At 54.2% G+C, this 20,371-nt stretch overlaps 1 protein-coding gene across 3 annotated transcripts in view; it reads right to left on the bottom strand.

Annotated features, from left to right (window-relative positions):
- Positions 1 to 17,754, bottom strand: part of RNF213 (ring finger protein 213) — a 95,240-nt gene extending 77,486 nt beyond the window's left edge. Inside the window, exons 1-9 of one of the 3 annotated variants that reach the window (XM_084751161.1) lie at positions 17,705 to 17,754; positions 16,682 to 16,795; positions 13,043 to 13,206; positions 8,307 to 8,453; positions 4,288 to 4,728; positions 3,554 to 3,673; positions 3,057 to 3,226; positions 2,482 to 2,637; positions 1,383 to 1,603 (exon numbers count right to left, since the gene is read on the bottom strand). In XM_084751161.1, coding sequence (XP_084607287.1) covers positions 1,383 to 1,603; positions 2,482 to 2,637; positions 3,057 to 3,226; positions 3,554 to 3,673; positions 4,288 to 4,728; positions 8,307 to 8,453; positions 13,043 to 13,206; positions 16,682 to 16,787 — 1,525 coding nt within the window. In that variant the 5' untranslated portion in view covers positions 16,788 to 16,795; positions 17,705 to 17,754. The remainder of the gene's footprint in view (positions 1 to 1,382; positions 1,604 to 2,481; positions 2,638 to 3,056; positions 3,227 to 3,553; positions 3,674 to 4,287; positions 4,729 to 8,306; positions 8,454 to 13,042; positions 13,207 to 16,681; positions 16,796 to 17,704) is intronic. The other 2 variants (XM_084751160.1, XM_084751162.1) reach the window with 2 other exon arrangements.
- Positions 17,755 to 20,371: the final 2,617 nt, after the last annotated feature.

Raw genomic sequence — 20,371 nt, 5'->3', positions numbered from 1 at the left:
GTGGCGCACGCCTTTAATCCCAGCACTCGGGAGGCAGAGGCAGGCGGATGGCTGTGAGTTCGAGGCCAGCCTGGTCTACAAAGTGAGTCCAGGACAGCCAAGGCTACACAGAGAAACTCTGTCTGGAAAAACCAAAACCAAACCAAACCAAAACAAACAAACAAACAAAAAGCCTGGAGTGATGACTCAATAGTTACAGTTAAGGACACTTGCTGGCTGCTCTTGTGAAAGGCTGTGTGGTGGCTCAAAGCAGCCAGTTCTAGGGGATCTGGTGCCCTCTTCTGGCTTCTAGGCACACATGTGTCACACATACACGTACATGTGGGGAGCCAGGCCAATCTAAGACTGTCTCAGGGGCCCTGATAAAAGAACAAAGGGAGAAGTGACCTTGGCAAAGCCAGTAGGACTGAGCCAGTGTCTGGGAAGAGCCAAGGAAGAGGGTTTTGGGACCCGAGTCTTCAGGCAGCCATGTCTGAGGAACACCGTGCTCTCTTGCCAACTTAGTCTCTGGCTGACTTAAGTTCGAGGCCAGCCTGGTCTACAAAGTGAGTCCAGGACAGCCAAGGCTACGTACACAGAGCAACTCTGTCTCAAAAAAAAGGGGGGGGGGAGAAAAAATTATGGGGCCTGTGGAGTTGAGGTACACGCGCACGCACACACACACGCACTCTCTCTCCTCTCTCTCTCTCTCTCTCTCTCTCTCTCTCTCTCTCTCTCTTTGTAATGTTGAGTCCCTGGGTTCCCTCCTCAGTACTGAGAAAAAGCAACTACACTGAGCAAAGCCAGAGGACTGTGACTCAGCATGGGCTCCACCTGTCTCTGTCCCCCATGGTCCTTCAACAACTCTGGCTCAAGGGACGAGAGCACACGCCCCGGCAGTTCCAACAGCTCTGCTGCCCGGCCCAGGCTGAGCAGGCCAGCTCTGCCCAAGAGCACAGGGGACCAGGATGCCTGCCTGCAAGCTCCAGCAAATGGAGGTGACATAAAGACGCATAGGACGCACGCGGACGACACACATGGAAAGGACGCTTGCCTCTTCTCCTACATGTCACTGTCAAAGCCAGCTTCTCACAGTCCTGGAAGAGCCAGGAGCTGCCCCTCCTGCCCCACCCTCAGGGACCCTCTGCACAGCTGCTCCTCTCCACCCACTTGATGAAACCCCCCCCCCACCTCCCCCCCCACCCTCCCCACCCCCCCCCTCCACCACCCCCCCCCCCCCCCCCCCGCTCTTCACACACAGGGTTAAGACAACCGGCTCCCAAAGGCAACTCTGCTCACCATCAAAGGCAGGGCCAGTGCCAAGCAGAGGGCCCAAACCCTGATGTCTGCTCCCCAGAGACCCAGGGAGTGAGCTGACCCACTCAGGGTCCCCGAGGGCTTACCTCCAGTGCTCCCCAAGAGGTTAGCGTCAACCCGCAGACAGCGGTTCACGTGCTCGCCTCTCTTCTGTGGCTGCTCGTAGATGAACTCGTACTCCCCCGGATCCTTCCTGCTGCCGTCGCTATCGCGGTAAATGACGTACTTGTAAGGGATGGGCTTGTTCAGGCTCTGCCTGGGAATCTCCATCCTGCCCTCAATGAGAGACCCGAGCTCATGCAGTTGTCTGTGGAGGAACATGATATGGTCATTTACCAGAGGGCACGCCGTGAAGCCCAGGGCCACGGCCAGAGCACCTTTATAGAACAGGGCATGATTTCCAGCCAGCAACCCAAAAAAAAAAAAAGCCACAGTGAGATGTGAAAAAGAAATGCATGCGGGCAGAGAGATGGCTCAGCAGTTAAGAGCAGTCCCTGTCTGCGGAGCTGGGCATGGGAGCACACACCTGTAATCCCAGCAACTCCAGAGGCAGAGGCAGGTGGGTCTCTGTGAGCTCGAGGCCAGGCTGGTCTACAATGTGAGTCCAGGACAGCCAGGGCTACACAGAGAAACCCTGTCTCGGGAAAGAAAAAAAAAAAAAAGAGAGAGCACTGTCTGCCTTTCCAAATGTTCTGAGTTCAATTCCCAGCAAGCACATGGCGGCCATCTATACTGGCATATGATGCCCTCTTCTGGCATCATGCAGATAGAACACTCCGACACATAAAAGGAAAAAAGAAAGAAAGAAACGCATGCTAGAGAATGTATGCGAAACACTTATTTTCAGACTGGCAGTGATGGAGTGATAGATAGATAGATAGATAGATAGATAGATAGATAGATATGGAGATATATAAAAACCATTTATTTCCCACCAGTCATGGTGATACATACTCATAATCTGAAACTCAGGAGGCTGATGAGGCAGGAAGATTACTGCCAGGGACAGCCAGGGCAAAAGAGTGAGACCCTAATTCAATTAAACAAACCAAAAAAGGAGAAGAAAAAAAAAAAAAAGGAAGCAGAGTCAGGGAACACAGAACATACACAACTTCTTTGGTTACAAGGCTGCTGACAGATGTCCCCTGAGTGACGGGGACAGCCCCACAGCCCTTGAGTACTCACTTGGTGTAGTGCATCTCGCAAGCGTCTTCCCAGCATTTCCTCCCGAGACCCTCTCCTCCTCTGACACACACTCTGTGGTTGTCGGGTTTGAATCCAAAGTCAGGGGAGACAATGGCGTGGAAGTAGACGGTGACTGCGTCCTCTGGGTTAAGTGTGCTGGGGAGAACAGACAGGAAACAGTAGCTGCCAGGTGCGTGCGTACAGGCAAGCACACGCACACATGCACGCACGTGTGCCCACAAGATCCTTATTTCTCTGCTGTGTGTCATCACCCCTAAGTGCAAGTGCCAGTCACCCAGGTTCAGACGCACGGCTCCCAGCAGACCACTCCTCCTCCCCAGCTAGCGAGGAGGCACCACCCAGCTCCCACGTGGGGATGGGGTAGGGTAGAAGTCTGGACCGATCGTTCCTTGGGATCACATTGACTTTAAGGCCCCAGGGACCAACAGGAAGGGATCCCAAGTGAGCACACCTAAAGCGTCCTCCCGAAGATGAACCTGCCAAAGACGCCGGCAGTCTCTGCATGGCTCCGGCAGTGCCATAACACGGGCACACTGCAAGGGCCCACGTCCTACCTCGCTGTAACCTCCGGTGTGATGGCAGCCTGGTTTTTCTGCTCCTTTTTGTTTTTCAAAGCAGCTGAATAATTTCTGTTCCCTTCTGACTTCTGGTCTTCCTGTTGGGCGTCCCCAGTTTCACCTGGTTTCCTCCCAGTGGCAGGCAGCTTGCCCTTGAGGTCAGCTTCCTGGGGCAAGCAATTAAATCCCAGTGCTTAGCACAAGGTGTTAAGCACACATCAGCCAGGGCCACAGCTGTCCTAGTAAGCTGTTTACCGTGGCCCATAGGCACCCTCTTCAACCTTGCTAGTCATGGCCTCCGTCTCCCTCACCAGCTTCTCTCTTCTCTGAGAACAGGTTCAGAACTTTCTACCTTAGGGCCTTGGCACCAGCCATTCCCTGGCAGGGCTTCCCACGGTCTGTGACTCAACCCTGGCGGGCTGAGGAAGGGACCACTATGGCTGACACTAAGGCGCCTTGCATACTGGACACCTCCTGGCAAGTCAAGCCTCTACCTGGTCCTTGGAGTCAGCAGGACACACAGGCAATGGCTTCTCTTTCTGAGCACTGTCTCTGCTTTCTTCTTTCCCAGCCTTCTTCACTGGAGTGGCCACCTTGGATGAGGTATCAGCTGCCTGGAAGAAACAGAGACCACCCGAACCCTGACTGACAAGAGGAAACACTTTGCCTTTGTGGCTTCAGTCAGCACCAGCTGTGAGGTAACTGAGAGTGGAACCCTGCCCTGCCCTGCCCTGTCCAGGGAGGCATGTGCCAGGAAGAACGAAGCCACTGGACCCACAATACATAGCCAAGGAGGCAGGTGTGGTGGCACATGCCTTTACCCACCCCTCGGGAGGCAGGAACAGGAGGATCTCTGAGTTCAAGGCCACCCTGGTCTACATAGCAAGTTCCAGGAAAGCCATGACTGTATAGAAAGAGCATGTTTCAAACAAACAAACAAATTAACCAAGGCTACACAGAGAAACCCTGTCTAGAAAAACCAAAAAACAAAACAAAACAAAACAAGCAAAGCTTTTATTTTAGCCAGGTGTGGTGGCACATGCCTGTAATCCCAGCACTCGGGAGGCAGAGTCAGGCCGATCACTGTGAATTCGAGGCCAGCCTGGTGTACAAAGCAAGTCCAGGACAGCCAAGACTACACAGAGAAACCATGTTTTGGAAAAAAAAAAAAAGATATATCCAAGGGTATAAGCAGTGGCCCACCTCCATTGCATTCCCCACTGCTCACCTCCGAGGCAGCCTGTGTTCCACTCACAGGTAGTGGCGCCTCCTGGGAAGCATCAGGGTGGCCTTCGCCGGCAGAAAGAGCTGGGCCGGATTCCTCTCCTTCAGGCAGGCCCTTGTCTACTGAGGGCTTAGTGGTATTGGGGTCACTGGGAACAGGGTTGTTCTGAGCCCCGACTTCTGTGGCGCTGCCTGTGCTATGGCTGCCCTCAGCATGCACAGAGCCATCCTCCAGCACCGGCATCCTCACTGTGTCCAGGGACCCTCCAGGCTGGCTGGCAGCACCTCCCAGCTGGGCTTGGTTCTGGGGTAAGACTGAGTCCTGAGATCCAGGGCTTGAAGGCATATCCAGACTCCAGAGGCCAGAAGGCGTGGAAACCAAGGAAGCTGCCTCCGAGGAAGGCGTGGCACTCCGTCTCCTCCTCCTCCTCTTCTCCTTTTTACTCTAAACAGAGATGTTTGTGAGTCTCCGCACCCAAGGCACTTCCCTCTAGACTCCCGTCCAGAACCTCAAGCTGGCTGCCAGGACCACGCCTTAGATCTACCACACCCACGGCTCCTTTTATTGGTTTGTGTCCACGTGTGACAATTCTGCCTGCCATGTATGTCTATGCACCGCATGTGTGCCTGGTGTCAGAAGGGGTGAGTCTCCACATCGACACTGGGAATTGAGCCCAGGTCCTTTGCAAGAACAAGCACACTTAGCCACTGCAGCCAACTTCTCTGGCTTGGGCAGACTGGAAGGTGGAGCTGAGGCGCAGGTGGCAGGCAGGGCCGCACTGCTCTGCCAGAGCCTGAGTCTCGCTGGGCTCGCCTGGGGCCCCTTTCGGACATTAGTGACATTCACAGTCTCCCCACACGTGACACCCCTGCATTACATGGCATAAAAAGATAGTGAATTAATAAACAAGGGTGAGCCAGGCGTGGTGGCACCCGCCTTTAATCCCAGAGGCAGACGCAGGCAGATGTCTGAGTTCGAGGCCAGCCTGGTCTACAAAGTGAGTCCAGGACAGCCATGGCTACACAGAGAAACCCTGCCTCAAAAAACAAACAAATAGACAGAAAAGCAGCTATTCCCTGGCTAGCTGAGCAGCTTGCCCAGACTGCCAGGCAAGGCTTCCCACCTTGGGAACTTGGCCAAAGCCTGAGGAGCAGATTCCCAGGACATGATGCTCTGGATGACCAATGGAGTCAATTGACTCAGGATGCCCTGAGCCCCAACCTCATGTGTGGAGGCCCTACCACCTACCACAGACCAACAGCAGTTGGATGGACACTGAGTTATGTCGGTCTGGGAGAAGGAAACAAGATTTGGGGTACATCTGCAGTGCGGGAAGGCTTCCCCAGAATCCCAAGTGAGCCCAGACAGGCATTGCAGGCACCTTATACAGTAAGTGTTTAAACTGAGAACCAGCAACCAGTACTGTGTGCTAGAAACTAGGAAGTGGGAGGCAGGCGTGGTGGCACATGCCTTTAATCCCAGCCCATGGGAGGTAGAGGCAGGTGGGTCGCTATGAGTTCAAGGGCAACCTGGTCTAAAGTCCAGAACAGCCAAAACTACACAGAGAGAACCTGTCTCAAAAAAAAGGGGGGGGGGGAGGCTAGAGAGATGGTTTAGTGGTTTAGAGCACTGTCTGCTCTTCCAAAGGTCCTGGGTTCAATTCTGAGCACCCACATGGCAGCTCACAACTGTCCGTAACTCCAAGATCTGACACCCTCACACCAAATGCACATAAATTAAAATTAAAACTATTTAAAACAAACAAACAAAAGAAAAGCCGGGTGTGGTGGCACACGCCTTTAATCCCAGCACTGGGGAGGCAGAGGCAGGCGGATCGCTGTGAGTTCGAGGCCAGCCTGGTCTCCCAAGTGAGTCCAGGACAGCCAGGACTACATAGAGAAACCCTGTCTCGAGAACCCCAAAACAAAACACAAGAAAACAGGAAGTGGATCTGAAGCTGGAGAGCACACAGCCCTGGCGTCAGTCCCTGATACCATACAACCTGGGTACAGCGGTGTGTGCCTATAGTCCCAGCCGTTCGGGCGTTGGAGACGGGAGGATTAGAAGTTCAAAGTCATTCTCAACCACATGTGCATTTTGAAAAGAAAAAAAAAAAGGAATTTAAGGGAGAAACTGGTGGGCGCTATTGTGCTGGCTGCCCATACTTTCCTCTCCCCTTGACCTTCTGTCATCCCCAGCGTTTGAAGCCTGGGCCAGGTTTCATCCTTGATGCCTGCCCTGAGTCTCTGCTCCTCATCACCCTCCATGTCTGAATCAGACTTTCTCTGTGAGGGTCCTGCTGGCCCTAAATACTATCAGAAACTTTTGTGGAGCCAGATCTTCCATCTCAGGGTTGGCTGCCGAGCCAGGTGGGGAGGGCCTTCGGGCCATGCTAGACTTGGACTTTGCTGCTGGGTGAACAGGTCATGAAGGTACGGCCCGGCAAGGTCGTGTTCCTATTTCTCCATCAGCCATGAACCCCTTTTCTCTGCTCTGGCATCATCCCCCCAGCCTTTCCTTTGAGCAAACTGGTGCCACCTGGGCCTTGTTTAGGGCTAGACTCCTGGCAGGGCCATGGGGTGCACAGCCTTTCAAAAATTGGTTTCCTGGTTTGTACAGAGGCCAGATCCTGTGGGGAGCCCTCGTACTGAAGAGGCTACTGAAAGAAAGAGTGGCTGCGCGTGGGATAACTGCCACTTAGCGCTATTCCTAAGACAAATGTCAGCCCTGAGGCACAGATGGGCCAGGTACCCGAGGGGCCAGAGAGAGCAGGGGATGGTCACAGAGCGGGCTGCTGACCTTCCTGCAGGCACCAGCCTCTGTGCTGAGAGCCTAGGAGAGGACCCCGTGCTGTCCCAGCCCTGCTCACACCTTAAGTTTGAGTTGAGGACACAGTAGCAGCTGGGCTGGATGTGGGGGACCTGAGTTCCCACCCAGCTCATCACGAGCTAGGCAGGTGACCCTAGACAGTTTACTTACTAACCCACCAGGTGCCCGATAAGTGGAGACAGAGGTCCCTATGCCATATGGTCATCATAAAGGTGACCAGATAGGACAAAGCAGGTCTAGACTTGTAGACGGCACCAGCAAGGTACCAGCATGAGGCATGACCGATTATCAACGAAGACGTGTTGGAGGCTCTCTGCGAGCACTACAACAAAGTGTGAGAGTCCACTGTCCCCTACCCCCCTCCCTGCTCTCAGCCACGTGGTGCAGGGGACACAGCTCGGCTCTCGATGTGGAATGAGTCCTTGTGCGTTATGTACGAGGTTACAAAACACGCATTCCTATCCCCTGGAATGGTGCTCTCCACTGAGGGCCAGGTTCCCAGCCCAATCACGGCTCGTGAGGTTTGAAGAAGCTTGTTTTTTTCCTTCTGCAGAGGCCGCCAGAAGAGGCGCCCTCTCATCCCTTTGATGGTGCACGGCAGGTAGGTTGCTGTGGGACTAGAGTTCCTAAGCACAGAGGATACTGTGAGGCTAAGGAACATCCAACACCAGGAAGTCAGAGCAGAGAGAGCTGTTCAGGGACCCTTGGTCTCAGCGCCTGGATCAAGCCTCACCTCAGAATGCACCAGTGATGTAAGCAACAAATTCCCCTCAGCCTGCTGCAGCTGGCTACTCAGCGATTTGCAACCAAAAAATTTCCAATGGCTCACACGCTCAAACCTCCCATTAGGTTGTCTCCTCTCCTATCTGTGTCACTTTCCTGCCTCAATGACACAAATGTCAGACACAGACAACCACACCGTACATGACTCTGTACAGGAGGCCCCTCAGGGCATCTGGTCCCTGACCTTCAAACACCTTAGATTAGAACCTGCCCCTCCCACATGCACTCCCAAGTTGGGATCCTGCGGGGTCAACCTCCTCAGTCACAGCAGTCACACCCAGCTGTGACTCAGCTCACGAGCCTTCCTCAGCTACCAACGCCAGGCACTTGGAATGTGGCGATGACTCAGTAAGCATGCAGGCTGGGGGGGGGGGGGAGGCGGATGACGTGCAAAACTGTTCTCAAGCTACCTGCTCAGTGTCCAGGACCTCACACCCGGCTGTTTCCTTCTTCTTCCTCTTGCTGGGAGGGCACTGAGCACCTTCTGGGCCACCAGCTGTGTCCTCTGAAGAATCTACAAAACCCTCTGGGTCCACTTCCTGTTGAGACATGACCCCCTTCACATAGGGTAGGGTTACTCCCTGTTCTGCACCTGCAAGTCCCTCGGGAAAGGGCCAGGCACGGCCATCTCCTCCCCAGCACCTTAGAGCGTCTACTATGGCCAAGGGCAGGAGCTATAGGGGCACTAAGAAGGCCTCTGCGGCTGTTCAGAGCACTGATGGGCAAGTACTCCAACGTCCACAGCAGCGGGCTTTCGGCCTGCTCTCAAGGGCTGTCATCCATTTCAGATGGACTACTTCAGGATGCTAGATGCATAGGTCACCAAAGAGGCAAGCCAGGCCTCCAGAGCCTGGCCTCGCAGCAGGACACGTGCACACCATACCCCCTGTGTCCCTCAGAGCCTGGCCTCTCAGTACATACACACATGCACACCATATCCCCTGTGTTCCTCAGAGCCTGGCCTCGCAGCACACACACACATGCACCCCATATCCCCTGTGTCCATCAGAGTCTGGCCTTGCAGCAAGACACATGCACCCCATACCCCCTGTGTCCCTCAGAGCCTGGCCTCTCAGCACACACACACATGCACACCATACAGTCTGTGTCCCTCAGAGCCTGGCCTCGCAGCACACACACACATGCACACCATACAGTCTGTGTCTCTCAGAGCCTGGCCTCTCAGCACACATGTGCACACCATACCCACTGTGTCCCTCAGAGCCTGGCCTCTCAGCACACACACACATGCACACCATACGGTCTGTGTCCCTCAGAGCCTGGCCTTTCAGCACACATGTGCATACCATACCCCCTGTGTCCCTCAGAGCCTGGCCTCTCAGCACACATGTGCACACCATACCCCCTGTGTCCCTCAGAGCCTGGCCTCTCGGCACACACACGTGCACCCTGTACTCCCTGTTTCCCAGCCAGCAGCTCCCAGGGGCTCACACCGAGCAGCCTGGAAGGAAGGGCTGTTTCACGCAGCGTTCAGCCACTCACTCCTTCCTTTCCTGCAAGACTGCAATACAAACCCACGAACAGAACAGGCAGCAAAGAGCTCCCTGTTGCTCAGCATGCAAAAGCTACCACAGGGAAGACAAATAGTGGAAGCAGAAGCAGGTCACCTCGTGCCACACCTGTCCCCACCCCCCACACACACTAGCCACCTCATGCCACACCTGTCCCCACCCCCACCACCCCACACACACTAGCCTCCACAGAAAGACCAACAGTGCTAAGGTCGGGCTGCCCAGAAAAGAGTGGAAGCAGGTCACCTCCTGCCAAGCAAGCACTGGCTCCACAAGCCAGCAAGACCCCAGACTGGCCTCCATGGAAAGACCAGCAGTGCTGAGGTCACCTCTCCCACTGCCCTCCTCAGTGTCCACTGCTGAAGCGTTGCCCTGCACTTCCAGCCACTCGCTGAAATGCACTTGCAGATGAAAGACCACAAGGTTGTCAGCGCACGTGCAAAGGCGTCACAGGCCAAACATCGGGTGACCCATTAGAAATCACGTGTGTGTGTCTGCTGCCCAATCCGGGCACATTCCGGCATTTTTGTTAGTATGAGCACTTTTTTAATTTGGGGGTTTTTGGGGTGGGAGGTTTCAAGACAGAGTTTCTCTGTGTAGCCTTGGCTGTCCTCGACTCACTTTGCAGACCCGGCTGGCCTCGAACTCACAGAGATCCACCTGCCTCTGCCTCCCAAGTGCTGGGATTAAAGGTGTGCGCCACCACCGCCTGGCCTAAAAATTCGTTTTTTGATTTTAACTATGTGTGTGTGTCTCTCTGTGTGTGGGATGGATGCAGGTGACTGCAGAGGCCAGAAGAGGGTCAGATCCCCTGGAGTAGAGTTACAGGTGGGCGTGAGCCGCCTGATGAAGACGATGGATCCTTGGAGGAGCGGCTAGGGCTCTTAAGTGCCAAGCAGTCCCCACCCCGCCCCCAGCCGTTGTAAAGCGACTAATTCCTGGCCATTCAGTACAGTCCTAGTGTCGTTGGTCCAGCAGGCTTCCATTCTCATTACCCCAAAGGGGCAACTCCTTCCAGACCACTCCCCTCCCCCCCCAGACACAGGCAACACTGTTTCCTCTCCCAGAGAATGGGCCCACTTCACATTAAATACACGTCGAACGCCATCAGCGTGCTGCTACACACACATGTATGGTGGTTTGAGTAAATGGCCCCCATAAACCCATGGGTGGGAATGCTTGGCTCACGGTAAGTGGCACCACTAGAAGGTGTGGCTTTGCTGGAGGAAATGTGTCACCGTGGGGGTGAGCTTTGAGGTCTCCTCCTATGCCCAACCTCCACCTAGTGTGGAATCCAGTCCCCTTCAGCTGCCTTCAGATAAAAACGTAGAACTCTCAGCTCCTGAGCTGGGCGTGGTGGAGCACACCTTTAATCCCAGCACTTGGGAGGCAGTCAGGTGGATTTCTGGGAGTTGGAGGCCAGCCTGGTCTACCATGTGAGTCCAGGACAGTCGAGGCTACACAGAGAAATTCTGTCTTGAAAAACCAAAAGAAAGCTGGGCGTGGTAGCACACACCTTTAATCCCAGCACTCAGGAATTAGAGGCAGGCAGATCACTGTGAGTTCCAGGCCAGCCTTGTCTACAAAGCACGTCCAGGACTACACAGAGAAACTCTGTCTCCAAAAACCAAAACCAAAACAACAACAACAAAACAAACAAAACAAGAAAACAGAAAAACCAAAAACCCAAGAGTTGCCCTTGGTTACGGTGTCTCTTCACAGCAATAAAACCCTAAGACAGACTGTATATATGTATGTATGTAGTATGTAGTATGTATGTATGTATGTAGTATGTATGTGCACTACATATATACCCTATATCCCTGGAGGCCAGAAGAGGGTGTCAAATTCCCAGGAACTGAAGTTACATACATTTGTAAGCCACGAGGTAGGTGCTGGTATTCGAACCTGGGTCCTCTAGAAGAGCAGCCACTGCACTTTCACTACAGAGCCACCAGGCTGATGTCTTCTGTTTGTTTTGTTTTGTGTTTTGAGGCAAGGTCTCACTGTGCACCTTGGCTGTCCTGGAATTCTATACACCAGGCTGGTTTCTTGTTTGTTTGTTTTTGTTTTTAGACAGGGTTTCCTGTGTAGCCCTGGCTGTCCTGGACTCACTTTGTAGACCAGGCTGGCCTTGAACTCACAGAGAGCCGCCTGCCTCTGCCTCCTGAGTGCTGGAATTAAAGGCGAGTGCCACCACGCCTGGCCTGACCATGCTGGTTTTGAACTTAGAGATCCACCTGCCTCTGCCTCTTGAGCCCTCGGATGAAAGGTATGCCACCATACACACCTAAGATTGTTTTTTTAGGGGCTGGAGAGATGGCTTAGTGGTTAAGAGCACTGGTTACTTTTGCAGAGGACCCAGGTTCAATTCCCAGCACCCATATGGCAGCTCACAACTGTCTGTAACTCCAGTTCCAGAGGATCCGACACTCTCACACAGACACATGCAGGGAAAACACCAATGCACATAAAGCAAAATAAACAAATTATTAAAAAAGAAAAGATTGATATTTTAAAATCAAATTTGGGGAGTTTTTGACAATTATTCCTTCAGCTGCTTTCTTTCGTCTAATTCTGAGATACAAATTGTGCTTTTGGTTTGATTGGGGTTTTTTGTTTTTTTGGGGGGGGTTGGCTTTTTGTTTGTTTGGTTGGTTTTCGTGTTTTTTTTAATATTTTCATTTAATTTATGTGCATTCATGTGAGGGTGTCAGATCTTGGAGTTACAGACAGTTGTGAGCTGCCATGTGGGTGCTGGGAATTGAACCGAGGTCCTTTGGAAGAGCAGGCAGTGCTCTTAACCACTGAACCATCTCTCCAGCCCCGTGGTTTTTGGTTTTTCAAGACAGGGTTTCTCTGTATAGCCTTGGCTGTCCTGGACTTGCTTTGTAGACCAGGCTGGCCTCGAACTCACAGAGATCCACCTGCCTCTTCCTGCTGGGATTGCAGGCATGCGCCACCACACCCGGCCTTGATTGTTTTTTATACAATGTCTTATTTTGTCACTGTGTACCTCAGGCTGACCTAGAACTCAGGATCCTGTCTCTTCCCAAATTCTGGCACGACGGCATGTCCCACCAGACTGGCTGTGATGAGCCTATGCTTGGGGGACTTTGGAGAAGAGGTGGAGAAAGTCTCACTGTAGCCCAGGCTGGCCTCAAACTTGCTACCATAGGCATGAGTGGCCTTGAACTCTGGATCTTGCCTGTGCCCCCAGCCCACAGTGCGATGATCCCAGGTAGGCACCACCGCCTCACCCCGACTGCCCTTCCCATGCTTCTCATAGCCTGAGGCTCAGACTTTTTCTGTCTGACGACAAATACACCAACCTCTGGTTTGCACTTTTTTCTATCTTTGCCAGAAGATCACATCTGTTTTTCCAGGTATATTCACGCCCTCTGGGCCTAGAGAGAGGCTAGGCTCCACCTCTGCCTCGACTCCTGCATCCTCTGATGAACTCAGAACTCGCTAGTTCTTTTGGCTTTGTGACAAGAACCGACCAACCCCGGACACCAGTGAGCTCCCACCAGGGGACCACTGGAGGCAGAGCAGAGGGTTGACAGGCAGAGCAGCAGGCAGATGAAGCAAGGGGCGGGAGGTGGCTCACTCACCATCTGAGTGGTCCAGGAGGCATCGGACTCAAGCTCCTCTGGGTTTGCCAGTTCCCAGCTGGAGCCTGAGGACCAATACAGGCTGTCCTCCTCTCGCAGCACTTGTCCATGCTCAGTCTTCGCCTCCGGGCTTGATGCCACCACCAAGGTGTTGCTCTTGGAATCTATGGGGCAGATGAAGGTAGACTCAGGCCAAGGAAGAGCATCAAGTTCCAGAAAGGGAAAGTGGGGGAGGGGGTGGGGGAGGGGAGGTGCTGCCCCCAACCAGTATCCCCCAAAGAGAGGCCAGATCCTCTGAGGCTCTGTGTGATCTCTGCTCCCAGCCTCACGGGTCAGAACCCGGGGCCACAGAACCAGGGGCATAAACCAGACAGGTGGGAAAAAAAAAACTGGAAGGCCAGCCTGGTCTACAAAGCAAGTCCAGGACAGCCGTGGCTACACAGAGAAACCCTGTCCAGAGAAACTGGAGGACCTGAACACCCACCCACTCCCACTCTCCCTCCACCAGGGGGCTTATCTCCCCAGGCACTCAGGATGCCCACAGCATCAGGTCCCCTTCCCCCACCAAAGCACTCAGACTTTCTGTAGGTCCGGAGTGGAACCTCCAGGCAACAGTGCCCAGTCACGTGTCTCAGCCTTGCTGACATGCACGTCTATCCAGAATTGCGGCCCACACACTCACTTCAAACCTCAAGCCTGGGTCTGAATTTTACCTGCTTTCAAGCTTGGCTGTCTCTCACACACTCCACACAGTGCCTGAGACTTTAGCCTGTTCTCCCAACTGCTCCCCCAGGGGCCCATGCTCCTGTGGACGCGCTTCCTCCCCTGAGCCCCCGCCGTTCCTCCCCTGTCAGTACTGCCTGCTCACTGCCATCATCTCCATGCAGGTTCTGGACAGTGGCACGGGCAGGGACACAACCCGTCACCCCGACCCCGTGCCTGGGCACAGGGCGCACTCGGGATCTACTGAGTAAGGATGCTGCCTAACAGGCTGATAAATCATCTAAATGGCCAGGAGATAGCCCACTTCTTTAATCTCAGGATGGAGCAGGAGGGTCTCTGTTCCAGGACAGCCAGGGCTATACGTGAGATCCTGTCTCAAAGCAAACAAACGCCTCTAACTGCACATAAGCACACAAACATGTGCATGCATATGTATGTACACACATATACACACGTGAATACATACACATGCAGACATATACCCATTCAGAGAGACACACATGCACCCACATACAGACGTGCGGATGAACACACATGTAAGTGGAAGGGAAGAGCTGAAGAGAGTACAGTGTAAACAGAGAAGGTCCCTGTTTTTCACAGCTGCCATTTCATTATAAATGGGATGGAGCGCTTTCTGGCTCCCACAGCTCCAGGTGGAGGTGGCCCAGGCTAGCCTTACCTAGCCAAAGCCTGGCATCTCTCTAATGAAGAGGAGATAAACCTATTTTTGTTTTGATCCCAAGTGTGGGAGGAGGAAGAAAGCAGGATGTTCACCCCTTAGATGTGAGAGATGTGAGAGAGCACGAAGTTTTTCCACTTATTAGTCGAACTACTGAGTGGGGGAGCTTGGTTGTTGCCAGCTGAAAAACATCCTTGAGCAGAATGAGAAGGTGTGTGTGTGTGTGTGTGCCCAAAACAGGAGGCAGGGCTTTTTGTTGGGACTTGGGTTTTGGCTGTTCATCACTCCACTTCTAGATGCTCCTAGAGAGAACGGCTCCAGGGAAGGCTTCAAAGCTTTGGGCTCCAGCAACAACTATGGTGGAATTGCTGGTCTGCTGAAATCCTGCTGACTACGCTGGGAGAATTTTTCTAGGAACTGATACCGAGGTTTCATTCTTGCTTTCCTTAATCTCCTTTTCCTCTTATTTAGGCTAGTCAGGTTATAAGGGAGGTACGCTCGTTTAATAAGTTCATAATAAAGTATGTGCCTGTCTGCCAGAAGAGGGCACCAGGTCCTAGTATAGATGGTTGTGAGGCACCATGTGGGTGCTGGGAATTGAACTCAGGACCTCTGGAAGAGCAGCCAGTACTCTTAACCAGACTGGGAGGAGGGGAGATGTGGGGAGTCTATACCCTAAATCTCACAGGATACCCACAGACACACAGCACGCAAAGCCCTTAACCCTCACAAAGCCATTAGGAACCCCGTCTGTGCCTTCACCCATGACCCCTACTAAGACTGCCGTTTGGGACCTCTGGGTAGAAAGGGTTGATGGGCGGGTGCCACAGACTCGTGGCTGCCCCAGCTCCACATCTAGCCAGCTAAGGCTCCCTCTCTGTGAGGTGCTAGTCTAGGCTGCCCCAGCCTGGAGCTTCAGGAGGAAAGGATTCCACACACCTAGTTTCTGTTTCCTTGCTTCTGCTCACACAGCGCTGGGCAGGATGCCGACTTCCTGCATGCTAGGCCAGTACTTAGCCCCCAACGGAACACAGCCCACTTTCAGTTTCCAATCTGGCCAAGTCACAACCCACTGTGGCCCAGCGGCCAGGCCAGCCTCGGCAGCACTTTCTACCTGTACACACGGCACTCCTTGCCTGTCCCTCCAACCACACTCCCCACCTGCCAGGACAGCCTAGAAGGAATCAAGCCTCATTAGAAGACTTTATAGCATGCAGTAAAAACACCACGCACCCTTCTTCTCAGACATCCTGGCTTCCCCTCTCCTAGCCCCTTTCTCAAGGCAAAGGCATTGGCCACCTGTGTACTCTGTCAGTTGCTCACCCAAAATAAAAGAACAAAAGGGGGTGACCATCAGACCGCAGAAGATAGATGTGAGCTTGTCCCACAACCTCATAACTAGTGATGTGCCCGCCTGTCTGCAAACCTGTGACCAGGGACTCATCCAAGGAGCCCCATCAGCACCCCAAGGCTTTCTCCACATGGAAGCCAGGAAAGCCCAACCCCCGGCACACAGGTTGCACAGGGCTCAAATTCTATGTAATGGGCAAGCTCCCTCTTTCCAATGTGTCCATGCCGCAAGGATCTCCTAGCAAATGTAAACATGTCTCTTTATTCTATTTTTAATTATATGAGTGTTTTGCCTGAATGTCTGTTTGTCACATGTGTGCCTGGTCCCTGTGGAGATCAAAGAGGCCATCAGACTCTCTGGAACAGGAGTCACCGGAGTCTGTAAGCCATCGTCGATCTGGGACCTCTGCAGGAGCAGCCAGTGCTCTTAACTGCTTGAGCCATCTCTCACGCCTCTGCTTTCCACTTGCAGTTTGGTCCTTTTAATTGGCTAATTGAGATTGGGTGGCAGGACCTGGCTTGGGGCACAGGTGGTGACTCCTGAACGCCTACCCTCCACCTCCCCAAAGGTCCACCTCCCCAAAGGGCTCGGCAAGGCTGCCATCCCCAGGGTCCCTCAGCTCACCAGAGGCTACTCCCTCCTGGGGGAAAACAGGCCAGTTATCACCAAGAACTGAAACCAAAACTATTTCTCTTTTAAAATGGCAGGCACCTGTAATAGGTACCTAAACAGTTTGCTCTGCCAAAAGTGCAAGGGCTCAGGGAAGCCCTCTGGCACGAATGCCCACTGGGGACTCCTCCAGCTGTGCTTTCCAATGCCTGGGAAGAGGAACCTCTCCAATCTGGAGTTCCAATGTGCCCCCCGCCCCCCACAACCCTAATCTCACCTGGCACCGAGGCTGCAGAAGACAGTTTCTGTCCACACTCACTACAAAACTTGGGCGCCTTCTCTGAGGAGATGTGATGGCACTGCGGACACTCCATGCTTGCCATCCGAAGCCCTGCAGAAGAGGGAGGGAGAGAGAGCCCCGGGGCAGCACGCTATAAAGGCCGGCCTCCTGTCACGTGACTGCTACCAACTTCAGTTTCATTTTCAAGGAAAATAAAATGATTGGGACCCAGAAGTTTCCGGGTAATCGAAACCCTACACCAGCACCAATTCAAATCCAGCTCCTCCCTCCAGCAGGAATTTGCAACCCCTTGCCGCCCCCTCCCCCGCGCCCCCTCCCCCGCGCCCCCTCCCCCGCGCCCCCTCCCCCGCGCCCCCTCCCCCGCGCCCCCTCCTCCGCGCCCCCTCCTTCGCGCCCCCTCCTCCGCGCCCCCTCTCCAGTCTAAGCCAAGGAAGGTCAAACCAGGTGGCACACACCTTTAATCCCAGCACTTGGGAGGCAGAGGCACGTGGAGCCGAGTTTGAGGACAGCCTGGTCTACAACGTGAGTTCCAGGACAGCCAAGGCTACACAGAGAAACCCTGCCTCAAAAAACAAAACGAAACGAAACAAAAGGGAAGGCAAGGGTACTGAAGGAAAGGATGCTTTGCAGAGCCCCAGCCAGCTGGGCACTGGGAGCTAAGACAAGGCGGGAGGCCACCTGCCTGCCCGTGGAGCCTCTGGGAATGCCTGCAGCAGCCAGGTGCTGCCGGGTGCCCTGGTGCTGTGTCTCTCACCTTGTCCCCCAGGCAACTAAAGGGGAGGGTTGGGGGAATCATGGGAGGCCAGTTTTCGGTGAGCCAGCCCAGATGGCCTGGCTAGGGCTCCTAGCAAAGGGAGTACACTGTTGTAGAGGGTCCCTTACCCTTCTCAGGGTTCAAAGAGTGGCACAAAACCAGGATCAAGGTCACAAGTAGCCCAGGCCAAGGGTAGGGTGGGAACCCTGGCTCCAGGCCACCTGAAGCTCACCAACCACTCTCACCCCTTAGGGCAATCTCCTGCAGGGGCAGAGGCCGAGCCACTGGATTCCACTCCGACATCTACTTCCACGCTTGCTGCTGGCCCCACCCCTCCTCCCTCCTGGTATTCTGGCTAGGTCACAGTTAGATGAGACTGGGTTGTGGAGGTGAGCTTTGTGGGAGCTCCCTGGCCCGACTTGCCACAGCCAATCCCTAGTCTTCACTATGCCTCCCTCTCTCCAAGCACCCCAGACCCACCATCATTCAGGTCTGTCTGTCTCCTGTCTGTCTGTCTGTCTGTCTCTCCTGTCTGTCTGTCTGTCTGTCTGTCTGTCTGTCTGTCTGTCTCTCTCTCTCTCTCTCTCTCTCTCTCACCCCTTTCGTGACTTCGTGACCATCACTTAGGCCCTTTCTTTCTCCTGGAAATGGGTTCCCTCCTAGTTACTCTGGTTAGGCTTGTAAACTAAATAGATGTTGCATTGAAGGGGGTATAAAAAAACTGGGCGGAGCCTCACGTGCTAGAGCCCGGGGGATTTGGAGTTCAAGGCCAGCCAGGGCTACAAAGAACTTCTTAAAACCAAAACAAACAAGTGAGGGAAGATGAGCAGCGGAGCAACTATGTAACAGTGCATTTATGCTTGTGGGACTCTCACAAACTAAGAGGGTGGAGAAGGGAGGCTGAGGTTTTTGTGGCAAAGGTGCTACAGGAAAGGACAGAGGATGCATTGTGGGGCCACAGGGTGTGAGGGCTCTGGAGCCACAAGAGGTGTTGATACTGTGCGAGTGTTTTCTCAGGTAGCCATGCAATCTGCTCCAGCCCTCTGTCTTTTCTTGACAGGTGTCAAAAAAAATTCTCCGGTTTTTGTTGTTGTTTTCTTTTTGGTTTTTTGAGACAAGGTTTCTCTGTGTAGGCCTGGCTGTCCTGGACTCCCTTTGTAGACCTCGAACCCACAGCGATCCACCTGCCTCTGCCTCCAGAGTGCTGGGATTAAAGGCCTGGGCCACTACGCCTGGCTGTTGTTGTTTTTTCCAGACAGGGTTTCTCTGTGTAGCCCTGGCTGTCCTGGAACTCACTTTGTACACCAGGCTGGCCTTGAATTTACAGAGATCCACCTGCCTCTTTTGGCTTCCCTGAGTGCAGGGATTAAAGTGTGCCACCACACCCAGCCAAGGTAAAATTCTTTTAAAGTTCTGCTTTTCACAGGTGGGGTAGGCAGAGGAAGGCATATCTTTGAGCTCAAGGCCAGCCTGGTCTACAAAGTGAGTTCCAGGACAGCCATACCTACATAGAAACCCGGTCTCGAAAGCAAAAAGAAAAGTTTTACTTCTCAAACCCTGACTTTCTCAGAACAAGCAGAAACAACGCCTAGGAAGTGTATCCTTGGGTGAGGGGCTTGTCCCCAACCACATTTTCGGGTGGTGTAGTCCGAGCCAACACCACATAAAGTCAGTTCTCCTGTGCTGCTTGAAACTGCGAAGCACCTTCGGGCTTCAGCTAAGACTACCGGCAGCCCTCTTTCTTCAGCCAGCTAATGCACCGCTCAGCCCAGCTCCTGGGACCCGGGAGGCTCCTGGCCTTGACGCATAAAGATCAGCCCCCGAGACACAGACACCTTGCTCTTAAAAGTTCTGGCTACAGTTAGGGCGGATTCCAGGGCGGAGCAGCAGGCCCGGGACCGCTTTAAGCTCGCACTAGGGGTTGGGCAGGTTGGGGGTCCCCGTCCTTCCTGGACGTTGCTGGGGAGCAAGGCTGACCTAGTGTGCCCCGCAACCGGAGAGTTGATGGGGTAGGAGCCTCAGGGCCCGGCTGGACCCGCTGCCTGCGGCGAAACCGAAACTGGGAAAGTGAAGGAAGTGGCGGCTGGGCGCCGGCGCATCAGGACGCAGGCAGCGTTCCGGGATTGTGACCACAGGGGCCATACACCACCGGACCCCTCTCCCTTAGCAGGACCGGCACACAGCGAAACACAGCATCCGGAGCTCCGCACGTCGCTCGGCGGCCGACTGGTGACACCCGCGCCCTGCCAAGCGGGGATCTTGCATCCCGGTCCCTGGAGGCCCTTCAAGTCCCTGAAACCCGCATCCCGCACCCTAGGCCTCTTGTCACCGCCCCCCGGGATCTGCATCCCGCTCCTGGCCCAGTACCGGCGCCTGGAACCCCGAAGCCTCCTGCTCGCACCTGCCGCGTCCAAGCGCCCGCGCTGGGAGTGGGGTCACGGGGCCCAGCGCCGCCCCTTCGCCTCCCTGGCGCGCAGCCCGGCCGGAATTCCCCACCCGGTGGCGCCAGCCTAGCTCGCCTGTCCCGAGGCGACTACACGGGCGGGCCGGGCCGGCATGCCCACTGCCCTAGGAATCTCTCTGGTACTCGCATCAGCGTTTCCCAGTCTCCCTCAACCACAGAGGACCGAGGAGGCTGGGAGAGCTCCGGACTCCTACCCAGCACCTTGGACAATATCCAGGACCTAGCCAAACTGAGGCCACCCACGGAAGAACCTGAAAGGGTCAGACTGCTCCTCTACAGGTCGCTTGCATACAGAGTGAAAATAAACAACCGGTCACTTCGAGGGGTCCACCAAAAGCCACCGGCAGTAATCACTGCTAGTGCATGGCCGCCCTCCGTGCTTGGGCTTTCTGTCTGTGAATCTCAGTCTGGTCCTCTGCCCCCAAAACTTTTACGTATTAACAAGTGC

This window comes from Acomys minous (genome assembly GCF_964271855.1).
Source record: "Acomys minous genome assembly, chromosome: 12".
In the NCBI taxonomy this organism is placed as follows: domain Eukaryota; kingdom Metazoa; phylum Chordata; class Mammalia; order Rodentia; family Muridae; genus Acomys; species Acomys minous.
Note: the sequence above shows the minus strand (reverse complement) of the source record. Positions and strands in the feature narration are given on the sequence as shown.